At 41.3% G+C, this 13219-nt stretch overlaps 1 protein-coding gene across 2 annotated transcripts in view; it reads left to right on the forward strand.

The window, feature by feature from the left end:
- The window catches only part of lin7a (lin-7 homolog A (C. elegans)), a 45882-nt gene that overhangs the window by 28807 nt on the left and 3856 nt on the right, over nucleotides 1–13219 (forward strand). The window contains exons 3-5 of one of the 2 annotated variants that reach the window (XM_005740854.2): nucleotides 2339–2410; nucleotides 10461–10670; nucleotides 11094–11305. In XM_005740854.2, the coding sequence (XP_005740911.1) occupies nucleotides 2339–2410; nucleotides 10461–10670; nucleotides 11094–11305 (494 nt within the window). Of the gene's footprint in view, nucleotides 1–2338; nucleotides 2411–10460; nucleotides 10671–11093; nucleotides 11310–13219 lie in introns of both variants that reach the window. The other variant, XM_005740855.1, reaches the window with a different exon arrangement.

Below are 13219 nucleotides of genomic sequence, written 5' to 3' on the forward strand. Positions count from 1 at the left end.
GTGTGTGTGTGTGTGTGTGTGTGTGTGTGTGTGTGTGTGTGTGTGTGTGTGTGGACTGCAGGCTCCTCTTATCAAAATGCATCAGCGGCACCATGAATCTACAAAAACATGTTGCGCTCTGAAGTGCACCCTCAAAAGCTAGTCATTTGGTCTTTGAGATTCATGAGCAAACAAGCCGACAGGCGCTCAGGGATATTTTTTTCCATGCTCTTGAGATCTCTACATACAAATATCTGAAGGTTTGCATCCTATGAGTATACACCCTTTTGACGATACAGAAAAGCGAGGCCCTTGTAATGTTTTTGCAGGGATACGTCAGAGCTGCCTGCCACATTCGCCTCCAACAAGCTGCTCTGCTGCGATGAGAGATGTGACGTCATCCAGGAAGTGGAATCATTATTTTATTTCTGAGCCATAATATCCAACATAGCATACACATTCATTCCAAGTCTGCTTTGCATTGAGAAGCTGTTGTTTTTCTGCTGAGAAACATTCGCCAGTTCCATTAAAACGCAGTCACTTATTCGTTGAGTTAATTGCAGATGCCATAAATGTGAGATTAAAACAGCTAGATGATAGTTAGAGAATCTTTCCACTGAAATCAATGCTGCCATTACGGTATTTAATCGAGTCATTTGCAAAAGCAGGCCTTGTGTTACGCTGCCATCCCGGGGTGGCAGTCACACCTCAAGGCAATGTTTGGAAAGTGCACTGGCAAGTTGCTGCTTTCTGAAAAATATCTTACAAACAATGCACACAAACTTGACTGATGTTAAACTCCTGATTTCTCTCTGTGCAGGTAATGGGTATGTCTGGTTCAGACGTTCTCTTTAATGTAAAGAAAAAAGTAGGAGGCAGTGAGCAACATTGCAGGCAGAAAAATGGGACTGTTTGTCATCAGCCAAAAAGATTTCAGTCATTATTTTATGACCTTTATTTTGAGGTTCATATTTTTATTCGTAGACTCTAGCAGGGGCAGCACAATGGTGCGCTGCTTAGATCCGAGAGAAGAAAAACTCCCTAAAATCAAGGATTTAGAGCAGACTGAAGTCTGAGCTTTACTTCAACATATCCCGATCTCATCATCATTAGAAACTATGCCCATCGTTAATATGAGCATACACAGCTGAATTAGTTTACATGTAACATATCCTTGGATTATATTTCTTATTATGTGACAGTAGCACTGGGTCAGATTTCTGACTACTCTATAGCTGCAAAACATACACAAATTAGATCAGGCTGTTTGTTTTAGTGTGTGAATTGGTACTCCTCTAGTATATCTTCAGTTACCGCATGTTACCCACGAGTCAACATGGTCTCCTCTTTTATAGTCTCCGAACAAGTCTGCTTGTAAGGTTTTCTTAAAAGCCACATCTAAACAGGAAAGGTCAGCTGTCTGCACTTATTCTGTCTGCTTCAGCAAATAGAAAACTTTTTTTTTACCCAGATGGACATGCTCACTAACCCGTGTTTTAGCACCGGCTCAGTCCCGGCAGAATCTGTTACTTCTTGTTCTGTTGACTTTTTATGCTGTCTGTAACACCACAATATGCCTCGTTTGTCAACATGAAAGCTTAAAGGAGACAGAGTAAGTAATCCCTGTAACCCCAAAGCTCAGGCTTTAGACAGTTTTCAGACAGAGCCTCTGTTTCAGACAGTTCTGATCTACCTTTTAGGTCAGTGAGAGGGGATATTCCTAATATGGTCATCTCAGGAAAACCGGTCTGGCCAGGTGCACAGAATTCCCACCCATTTGTTGTTCAAACTCTCGGTTAATAAGGGACAGGAAGAAAACTTGCTTAAAGAGAGGGAATTGGGAGCTAAAAAGATGGATGAACTTGGGGTTATTTTGAATCGTGAATCATGCAGACCTACTCTGGTAGAGTCCAGAGTCTCCCCTTTAATATACATTAACAAAAAAAGAACATCGGACTTTTTCTACAGTAACAGAAATTCTTCTCTGTCTGCATCAACGCAAAATTCTCTCTCCCTTATCTGTCTAGCTGCTGATAACACCAGCGTGTTTGCAGAAAGTCATCGTGCCGGATCGTAATAGGATTTTCTGTTACAAGATGTTATTAAATACAAAGGCTTGAGCGAGGCCCTATCACTTGAGGGTTACTTTGAAATACTAGGAGCAATATTACTGCTCATAGATTAGGGATCAGTCTATGCCATGTGCTTCCTGAGAGTTTGCTATTGTACACATGCAAGTGTGCACAGCCTTCTGTGGAAGGAAACCATTATTTGACTATGAAAAGAAGAGTTTGAGCTCATGTGCAAGTTGGTGGATTCAGATTTCAACCACGTGCATCTCTGTCTTCATTTCTTTCAGGTGTACCAGTATATGCACGAAACAATTACAGTGAATGGCTGTCCAGAGTATCAGGCCAGGGCCACGGCTAAGGTAAGAACTGTGTTGGAAATTTGGCTCAGCAATAAAATCATAATATATAATTACTGAAAGCTGTAACTAATGACTCGGGAGCTGTCTTTTAATCACTTTACCCAGTGATTTCATTCTCATCATTTCATTTCATTTGGCCAAAGCTGCCTGAAATCAGCAAACTACATCCTTTGATAATGGCCCTCATTAAGAGTGTGTGGGTCATCAAGCAATGACACACGACACGAGTGCCAGTTTTCCAAGAATAAAACCAAAGCGTCGCTGTTAGTCTCATCTGCTAAAAGACTGTCTAACAGATTCACATTTATGACGTTTCATTTCTTTATCTATTGAGAGAGCACACACATAAAAGGCAAACAAGTTTGTGTTTACACGGGATGGGAACAACTAACATATTTTACATCCTTTTTTTCAAACCATTTTCTTTAACTTCAAGTTTACACGTATATTTGACCACAGACAAAATGTGCAGATGGACAGGCAACTAGCTGTAGACCAGAGTTATCTCATTGATATAAATTACGAACATTTTATTAATTTGTTTGTTTGGAAAGGTCTAAGATTCTTCTTTAACCTGATATACACTGACCGGCTACTTTGTTAGGTGCTCATTAATGAAAACATCTAATCAGCCAATCATGGCAACAACTTAGTGTGCTTAGGCATGCTCTAAGCCACCTGCTGCAGTCCAAACAGAGCATCAGAATAGAGACAAAAAGTGATTTAAGTGAGTTTGAAAGTGACATGGTTGTTTTTGATCTGAGCAGTTCATAAACTGCCGAGCTACTGGGATTCTCCCACAAAATCACCCCTCAGGTTTACGGAAAACAGTCCAAAAGAGGGAACGAGAAAAATCCAGTAAGCAGCAGTTCTCTGGGACAAAATGCCTTGTTGATGCCAAAGGTCAGGGGAGAATAGCCAGACTGCTTCAAGCTGACAGGAAAGCAACAGTAACTCAAATACAACAAAAGTATTCAAGTATCTTCCCTTCTATCAATGATTCAGGCTGCTGGTGGTGGTGGAGAATGGTGTGGGGCATATTTAGCACAATTTGGGCCCTGTGGTACCAACTAAACACTGAATAAATGAGTTCATTGTACTCAAACGGCCTCCACACTCACCAGATCTCAATCCAATAGATGTGATGGATGTGACGCAATTGGAGATTCTCACCCTGGATGCGCAGCCGATAAATCTTTATCTGCAACGGCGTGATGCTATCACGTCAATATGGAACAAAATCGCTGAGCAATGTTTCCAGCACCTTGTTGAATCTTTGCAATGAAGACAAAACAGGAGTTTGCATTTCAAGGTAGAGGTGTCAAAAGGTTGAAAATACTGTTGGTCAAAATGCTGTTAGTCAGTTTTTAAATTGCGATTTAAGAACTGACACTATGTTCATGTAGGAAAAAGGTATATGTTAAGGCGTTGTATATGGAGAGTGTTGGCAGTGCTCACCTCAAAAATAATTTGCAGTATAATCGATCATTTCTGCGTAGGGACTGTCAGAAGGTGGTGCTGGTGTATTTAAGCGGCTGCTGTAGAGTTGTTGTTTGAGGGAAAATAGCACGACTCATAAGGTCAAACAAAGTTGGAATCAATACTGTCAGAGTACACTTTACCAGAAGAAAGACAGGCATTACAGACCAGAACGAGCTAAATGTTTATCTCAAAGGCTGAAGTAGAAGCTCTTCATCCTTGACTCAACAGTCATCAGTTACTTAATGTCTTTCATTCGAGCTGTAAATCGGTCTTTAATTATGTCTAATAGTCCTCAAGACTCTTCCAATCAGCAGCTGCTGGATTCTCTTCAACTCATTCAACTTATTTCTCTTATGGAAACACAGCTGTCTGACTTTACTTTCTGAATGTTTGCATTCACGAGCTTTCATTTAATTACAATTCAGCACTCAGAACAAACAGAGCTTTTGATTGAGAGGTCATAAATGTCATGGATGCAAGTTAATTGTTAAAAAAAAACCCATCTTTTTTTATGCTTTGGTTTATCCCACCTGATTATTTAAGATGTCCAACGATTTTTTTTCTTCTGCTGGCTATTTAGAAAAGGTCCCATCCATATCACAGGTGAAAGAGGTGCACTGCGTGAGTGGAATAAGCAGATTGTGGTATTCAAAAGAGATGAGCTTGACCCGCTTGACTGAAGCAGGACGTTTCATCAGCACATCACAAGCAAGAGACACAAGCTTTCATGAAAGAAGATAAAGAGAGGGAGAGATTGCCTGATTTAAAGTGCAGAGGAGGAAGAGAAGGGTGGGATGCGATGAGGAGCACTCATAGAGCATGTCCTTCATTGGTTCAGTGTAGAGTCCACTCCTCTCATCGCCGCGAGTGGGTGGAGGACGAGAACAGAAAAGGATGACATAAACAAAGGGATACAAGTCTTTGTGTATGAACACAGAGAGGCTTCAAACGATGAGAGCTGCTTGCCAGTCCTTTTCTCATTTTGTTTGGCTCCACTAACGCTACACCTCCAGAATAGTCCTGCAGAGTTTGGTAAAATACAATTCAATATCTGTTAAAAGGAATCACTCAATATTTTAAGAATTGCATCTTTTCACTGTTTTACTTTGAGTTAGATAAAGAGATCAAATCCTCATGCCTGCTGTTAACTATTGAGCTAGAGCTGGGAGGTGGTTAGCAGAGGGAAACAGCTAACTTAACATTCAGAGTTCAAAAATACTCCTTCCAGCACCTGTCAGTCACTAATACTGTACATGTTGCATGTGTCAATCTATATAGAAAGACAGACATTTGTGGGAGGCATCTTTTAAAATGAAAGGATTATGTGCGCTATAGCTGGAATGCTCTCATGAGAGGAAAACCAGGCTATTGGGGGCCCCCAATTTTACAGTGACAGGGGTCTCCAACTTAAATGAGCTGTAGGCTACTGCTGGCACTGTCATCTCATGTGAGGGCCACTTTAGTGTTCAATGAGTACAAAACAAACATGAAAACACCCACAAATGTTTCAGAAAATGTAGTGTTGAATTTTTAATATTATATAACAAGACAAAACTAACTGAAGCCTTTCATTGAACTACAAACTGGTACTCACTTTCTGGACCGACACGTGGCATCACAGTTTTGTTCGTATTTAACAAAATAAAAATGCAGACATAAGTGTGCACATTAGTTTTTGACTGCTAGCGAAAATTGTTTTCTTTACAAATAACTCTCACTGAACTAACACAGCCAATCCCTCAATATGTTTGTGCTCTCTGCTCATATTGGCTTCGTATTAAGTCATTTTTTGCTTTTTAAAGAACTTATTTTAACATTGCACTCAACAACAAACAAATCCTCCCTAACAAAAAAGTAACTTCACGGGCCAAATTGCATTCTATTTCTTCACGTCAGTATAGCAAGTAGGGGTGACGTGGGCCGCAAGTGGCCCTGGGGCTACGAGTTTGAGACCCCGGATTTAAACAGACTTCCATAAATAGACTGTACAGAGCATTAAAGATATCCTATCATCCCCCAAGTGGAGCTAGGTGTGGCTGTAGAAGGGGTTACAAAGGGGTGCCTCTTCTAGCTGCTTCTAGTATAATCTTCTTTTGTGTTTGTGGCTCATGTAAACTGCAGGGAGACCTCAGGGAGACTAGCCATGTGACTGAAGTGGAAAGTAACTGAAATACAGTCTTTTGGTGTGGTACAGCAAAAGACACCAAACAGTTTGGTGAACAAAGTGAAATAAACTAAGGAAAAAAAGAGAAACTTCACTAGAGTAGCTATTACTGCTAAGCTATTCAGATACATTTAGGGAGTAAAGAGCGAACTTTTTCAGGTCTCTTATGTAGTCAGCAGTTGTCTGGACCGTGAATTCCTGTTCCATTCATTGGTAATTATTTTCAAATCTGTTGAATTTAAGGAAATTGAAACCAGACTGAAATTGTCAGTGTGGTTTTAACATATGCAACACCTCTTTTATTTTCTAAAAGAAGCATTTATCAACGTGCAACCAGCGCCTCCTTAAGGATGATCCTTCACTTCCGTTTTATTCCATTACGGTAATAACATCCTCGATTTAGCGTCTTAACGTGCCAGAGCCGCCAGGAGTTCACAACAAATTTTCTTCCATTGCATTCAGTCTTGTGCCATTTCACTCACTTTCTCTACATGGAAGCTGTCGGTAGTGGTGCAAGGCAATAATTTCCTTTTCCAATAATTTCCTTAAATATAAAATGTGATGTTGGTTAAAATGTCTGATCCTTGAGAAAGTTCCCCATACTCCCAATAGGTCCTTTAAGTAGGGATGGGTATCGTTTAGGTTTTATCCGATACCGGTGCCAAATCGGTACTTTTGAAACGGTGCCGGTGCTCAAACGGTGCTCAAACCGGTGCTTAAAGAATGGAGAACACAAAATTGGTCCAAAAACCTCTCATGTTCAGCTGTTTTTTGTAAAAATATAACAATGTTAGCCTTTTCTGCAGCTATGGGGCATATATGGTATCACTCTTGGCTGGAAGCAGTGCTTAAACAATGGAAAAAACACAAACTTTGTCCTAAACCTCTCATGTTTAACTGTTTTCCACTTTTTCTTTGGTCATTTTAGCCTTTTTGGCCAGGGTGAAGGGAGTATCTGCCATCAAACAAGAAGACAGCCGCATGTAGCTATGATGATGTTTGCTAGTTCACCTTACATGCATTAATGTAATAACGTGGTTAGCCTACTCAACGTAAATTAGCTACTCACGCAGAGAAGAACGGCTGCTGCCACCATCATCCGTCATCATTTCTGCTACACTGGCAGGGCTAGGGGCCAGGACTCTCCTCTTCGTGTTTTTGGGGGATGTTGCATAACAGGCAACCCACCCGCAGTAGATGTGCTCGGTGTGAGGTCTCGCAGCAAGCTATCAAATACGGCGCATTTCTGGGCTTTTACAAAAAACGCTATGCATCGCCAGGTGTTTCATCGGATTTGAGGTGTTACCTCCTTTGACAGTATCACAGTATCAGCTTAAAGCACTTGTTGCTGCTGAGTTTGCATATTTTGCTGTGAAGTACAGCCAGACTTTTGACCGCTTCGCCTTGGACATTTTTAATCTGTAGCTCTGCTCTAACAGAACGTACGTACCTGGCCCCGCCTACTATCCTCGGAAACGTAAAATGATTGGCTAGAATCTAAAGTGTATCACAGCTCAGGAAAAAAAAGCACCGAAATAAAGCACCGAAATGTGCGCTGCTTTTCGGTCTGGTTACTACCGTTTATGTCAGAACCGGTGCCATCGTGGCACCGGACACCGGTACCCATCCCTACCTTTAAGGCTTTCCAGTCTAATCTTGTAGTCGTCTGACTCCATAGGTTTCTCGTCTAAATTGTGGCAAGAGTAGGTGTATTTCCCAACCTGTCAAAATATTTTTAAACAGGATGCACTAAATATGACACATTTTTAAACAAACTCTGTTCAGGGTTTTATTTTTTCTTCTCTCAGAGGGAAGGATTCTCTGTCAACAAAGACAATCGTGTCATCTTCTGAAGTATCCTGAAGTTTCTCGAGTGGGTTCCATTGTCTGATCTTAAAAATAACATCTCATTAATGATTATAAGAGATGTTATTTTTAAGTCTTTTTCTATGTCCCTTTTTTCTCTTAAGAACAAAGCATTTCAAACTCTCTCCCTCACACATTTAAAAGTTACTTCTTCTAAATCTGTAATAAAAATGCACAAATTCATTGGGCAATTAAGCACACAGCTAAGGGTTTGAAGTGGCTTAGCTGTGGGGATCTTCCCAACTGGGAACACTGGATATTTTTGAAAGTGCTTTACTCCCTGCAGAGATATCCACAAGGACCACAATTGCACATAATCAGCATCAACATATGGGGAAAGACATTCATACTGTATTGCAGTGAGAATGAACTGCAACAGTGATGAAATACATGACAGAGTTTCGGTTTATCTTGAGTGCTTTAGTTGGTGAGACAGAAAAATCTGCAGACATCCAAGATTTGAGTTTCACTTAAACAACTCAATTCACTTTGATCGCTTTGTTAATTTAATCAATTCAGCCTCTAATATCTGGCCCGAGGTTTTTATTACTGATCTTAAAGGAGGCGGAGATTATCAGAGCAGCAGGGGGGGGTGGGGGAGCAAAAAAAACAGGGAGGTGATGCTAAAATGACTTTAGATACTTTAAGCCAGACTTTTACAGTGTTGTGTGTCTACCGAGTATCCTCCAGCAAGTGTTTCATTTAAAATGCCCCCCGTGCGTGAGAGGCACCGGCCATCTGCCAGATTGTTTTTCATTCACAGAAAGCCCGATAAAGTTGTGAAGGTCGATGAGCTGCGAGGCCCGGGTGGCGACGGTATGCATGCTGAGGAGCTGCTGCTTATTTTAACAGCAGGCCAGGGAGGGTGAGTGGGAGCAGCAGAAGAAGAAAGGCGAAGGACAGAGCGAGAGAAGGAAGGAGAAGGAGGAGTTGTCATAATGCAATAAGCAGATTAATAGGCAGCGGGAGGGGAGAGAGAAATGAGGAGTAATAAATGTGGATCTGAAGATGCATATGAATATGGAAGAGATTGCAGATGCGGGGATGATGCCTGGAGGGAGCCTCAAAGACCTCCAGTTGCCAAGCTCCTCGTCTGCTGCTGGGAATTTCGATTCACATCTGCAAAATCAAAACAGAACTCACCCCACCCGTACTTTCTTATCCTTCCTTTCCCCCATCTCGCACACCATAAATGATGCTGACTTGACAGCGAGGAACCTGTGGCATCGCATCTGTGGATCTTTGGGCACAGGCTCTCTGTTCACCTGCCACAAGCTTTCCCAGCTCGGCTAACAAGCTCCTCGGTGCTTTGTTGTAAATGTACAAGGAGTGTGCAGCTTGGCTTGTGATTCAAAGGAACTTCACCCAGCTGGAAGGGATACACAGGGTGGAAGTGAGATGTGTTAATCCGTGTGCTTGGAAAGACCAGAGAACTTCTCATGTGGAGTCTAAATCCCAAGCCCAGACCAAATCCTGACGCTTTGTTACGGCCGTCGTCGCTTAAATGAGGAGGTGCGTCAGAGGTTCGCGAGCAGCTTTGCAGTCTCTTTGTAATACTTCTGAAATGTGTTCTTCCTTTGCTTTTATTTTCACACTACAGAAGAGAATGAGAAGCTAGTGTAAGCTGCAGAGCTTTCAAAAAGAATTGCTGATTTGATTGAAGATGTGGTTTGCAAAAGCTGCAAATCAGATTTCAGACGAATATCTTTGCGCCGTCTATAATGAGGGCACTATTTAAGAAGCTGCTGCGTGCCTCTGCCTTCTTTCTCATCTTGGTTATGTTTTTCTCTCCACTGTTTAACTAAAAGGAGAAGAAATAACTCACTTCTTGCCCTAATACTTGATTTACTCATAGAATGAGACATTTACTAAAGTTTTTTGCATTTCTTGGGAAACTGACCTGGCACAGTTCAGGCATTCACTCCACTTTTTTAATGTGCACTAATATCTTTAATATCATACGCATAATGCGGAACATTAGATTGTATATAAAAGGACTGGTATTACGCTGCGAATGTAATTATTCATTGTGAAATAATAATACAATAATGTGCCATCAAATCTCTTGTAGTAATTTTAGATATATCGTACTCCCCTTCAAATGGTTCACAATGGTTTGGTCCACACCTGTACTTTTCAGAGGTGAATGTAAAATAAAGGATGTGTGAGAGACCTTGTTCTTTAGAATAAAACTTATTTATGATTTCTCGTGAGTTCCCCTTAGGTGCTTCTCGGTCTCCCCCCCCCTCATTAAAAAATCCTGGAAACTCCTTTTGCTTTAAGGCACTTTCACATTTTAGAACCTAAGGCTACATCTATCATTTTTGTACAGTCTATGATTAACCCATGGATATTTGCATATTGCATAATATATGTAATATTACTTTTTTGCACACACAAAGTTGAACCTTGTATTAACTCTTGTGTGTTAAAAAAAATATACGTAGAAGTGTATTTTTGTCAGAATTCATGTCTAATTAACCGTCTAATTCATTGGAGTAACTAATAAGCCCTTTACCTTTTTTTCTCTTCCTTCAGGCCACAGTTGCGGCCTTCGCAGCCAGTGAAGGTCACTCTCACCCGCGGGTGGTGGAGCTACCGAAGACGGACGAAGGGCTGGGCTTCAATGTGATGGGCGGCAAAGAGCAAAACTCACCTATCTATATCTCCCGCATCATTCCTGGAGGCGTAGCTGAGAGGCATGGCGGCTTAAAGCGAGGGGACCAGCTCCTGTCTGTGAATGGAGTGGTGGGTCTCGCCAGACTAACGTTCTGATCCAGCATGTGGGAAAAGAGGATCAATGGATTGAAAGTAGAGTGTAGATAAGCTTTTCAACCCCTGTTTAAGCTTGTTTCCAAAAATATATTTTTAGCAGCTTCCTGCCATGTATATGATTTCTAGTTTGATATGTGAGTCAACAATCACAGGAGTTATTGAGGTCGCAAGGTTGCATGTTGTGAATAAGTAGCAGAAATTTCTTCAGCTGCTGGAGAGATATGAGCATCATACACTGTAAGCTAAGCCTTCTCATTTCACTTGATCGTGAGGTAATAATAGTGGAGAAAATATTCTTTTTTTTCTTTGAAGGGTTACTATTTTTAAATATATATATATATTAAAATCAGCCCCCTTTAATATTCTACTCTTTCCGCGGCTCTGAAACCCCTGCAGAGTGTAGAGGGAGAGCACCACGAGAAAGCGGTGGAGCTACTGAAGGCAGCCAAGGACAGCGTGAAGCTGGTGGTTCGCTACACCCCCAAAGTGCTGGAGGAGATGGAGGCCCGCTTCGAGAAGCTGCGTACGGCCCGGCGGCGTCAGCAGCAGCAGCTCCTCATGCAGCAGCAGCAACAGCAGAATCTGGCCTCTCAGCAGAACCACATGTCGTAGGTGAGGCGCTTCATTGCTTTAAGGGTGAGGGGTGGGGGGAGGTGGATGCCAACAAAGGAAAAGGAAACACTACCTCTGAGAACTTTACTTTAAAAAGTTGTGTTTATGCATGTTGATGAAGATTACGTAAGGAAATTGTCCCGCTGGAAAGAACTGAAATGTAACAGAATGAGGAGTGTTGCAGCCTAGGTTGAGGTCGAAACGCCACTAAAAGCTCGTCAGGATCGCCAAGCTCATCATTCGGGCACAATGCCATCAACTTTGCTTTGAATATAAATCCACAATACAGTAGTTGGTCCACCAACTGGACTTCATTTAGAGTTAAAGTGAAAAGCTACCAAATACAATTTCAACACTTAGAATGAACTGCAGATCTTTTACCTGGTTAATTTGTAATGAAATAACAAAGTAACAGGCCTCACTTGGCCATGACTCTGCATTTAAGATGCAACTGACACACCATGAAAAGGATTTTAAATCAAACAGAGGCAAAGTTATAAAAACTAAAACTAAAAAATAATAAATGTACCATTCTCTATAAACTTCTGGACCTTCTGTCGACCTGTTTCAACATATTTTTTTTTAAACTGTGGCAGAGTTTAGGATCAAAAGTATGTGCTGTTTTTTTGGACTTGCAGGCACTAAAAGAAATCAAAGGTGGGTAGGGAATGCAGATGTGCACAGAGAGTACACCTTTTATCATTTCCTGTATGAGCATAAGCAGAGCCTCAGGCTTGGGCCTCCCAGCTGTTATTGTTTCAAGGTGACCGAGCTTTTATTGTCGCAAAATCTTTCTAGATGAATTATTCATCTTTCCAGACATCATACTTTTACTCGAAATAGTTTTTACCACGATTTGCTTCATTCCTTGGTTGTTGGCTTCATTTATATATTTATTTAATGTCAAGTATATAATAAAAACTTTCTGCTGAATGTTCTGGTGCAAGAAAGTTAAAACATTTTGCAGATAAACAATAAAAGAATTGAGATGGAGAACTGAATTTTATTCACCGTACTCTGTTTTGCCCATGTAAGCACATCTTTCAGCTTGTGTGCAGGTATAGCAGACATATACATCCCAGCACAGAGCCTAAAAGCTCAGTAGTATATTTTGCAAACTGAGCAGCCAGTATCCTCTGTGCAAACATTACTGATTCTTCTTCTGTGCTGCCAGTGATTCTGTTGTAAGGGTTGTAAATTATTCAAGCTTAAACCGATTACATCTGTGGTTCATGCTCTGCAGGTACGCAGGTGCAGCCTGGAGTGTTGTTACTTGTAAGCTAAAGCTGGATGGAGGCTCTACCCCTGACTCGCTTTAGATCAATTTTTCTTACGGTGCCAAATTAGAAGAAGGCTGTGCACTGCCAAGCAAACTAAAGCTCACTCTTGCCTGCTGTAGTGAAAAACACTCAATTTAAAATCAAAAAGAAAGTGCAGACACTATTCAGACCATGAAACCAAGTCATATCATGCGGTCCCTATTTTTGCCCAAACGTCTCAAATTATTTGCCTGACGTGTTAGAGGCATGTGTCCAAGATCTCTTTGGCTTTGATGCTAAATCCCCCAAGCATATCTCTTGTCCTGGACTTGGCACACCACAGCCTGGAATGGTTCTTAGGAGCTTGTAACAGCGTGTTGTGGTGGAGCCACAGAAAGCGAACTGAGCAGGGATCATGTTATATCAATTCCGGCATGCTGACCGCAGTGATCTGCTTTGGGATCCAAGAAGCTGCTGACCAAGTGACAAGAGTGCATTATAAGCCATTCTGTCACATTTTCTGAGTTTCTCTGCTCTCTGTTAACCAGCATAAACTGTATGTAAAGGTCAGAGCCAGATGTAAGTTAAAGAGATGCATTCATAAGTGATACTGGTGCACCTCCTCATCACACAAATAAATAAATATATATA

The sequence above is a fragment of the Pundamilia nyererei genome, unplaced genomic scaffold (genome assembly GCF_000239375.1).
Source record: "Pundamilia nyererei isolate P.nyererei 1_Seehausen unplaced genomic scaffold, PunNye1.0 scaffold00104, whole genome shotgun sequence".
NCBI classification, from domain to species: Eukaryota; Metazoa; Chordata; class Actinopteri; order Cichliformes; family Cichlidae; genus Pundamilia; species Pundamilia nyererei.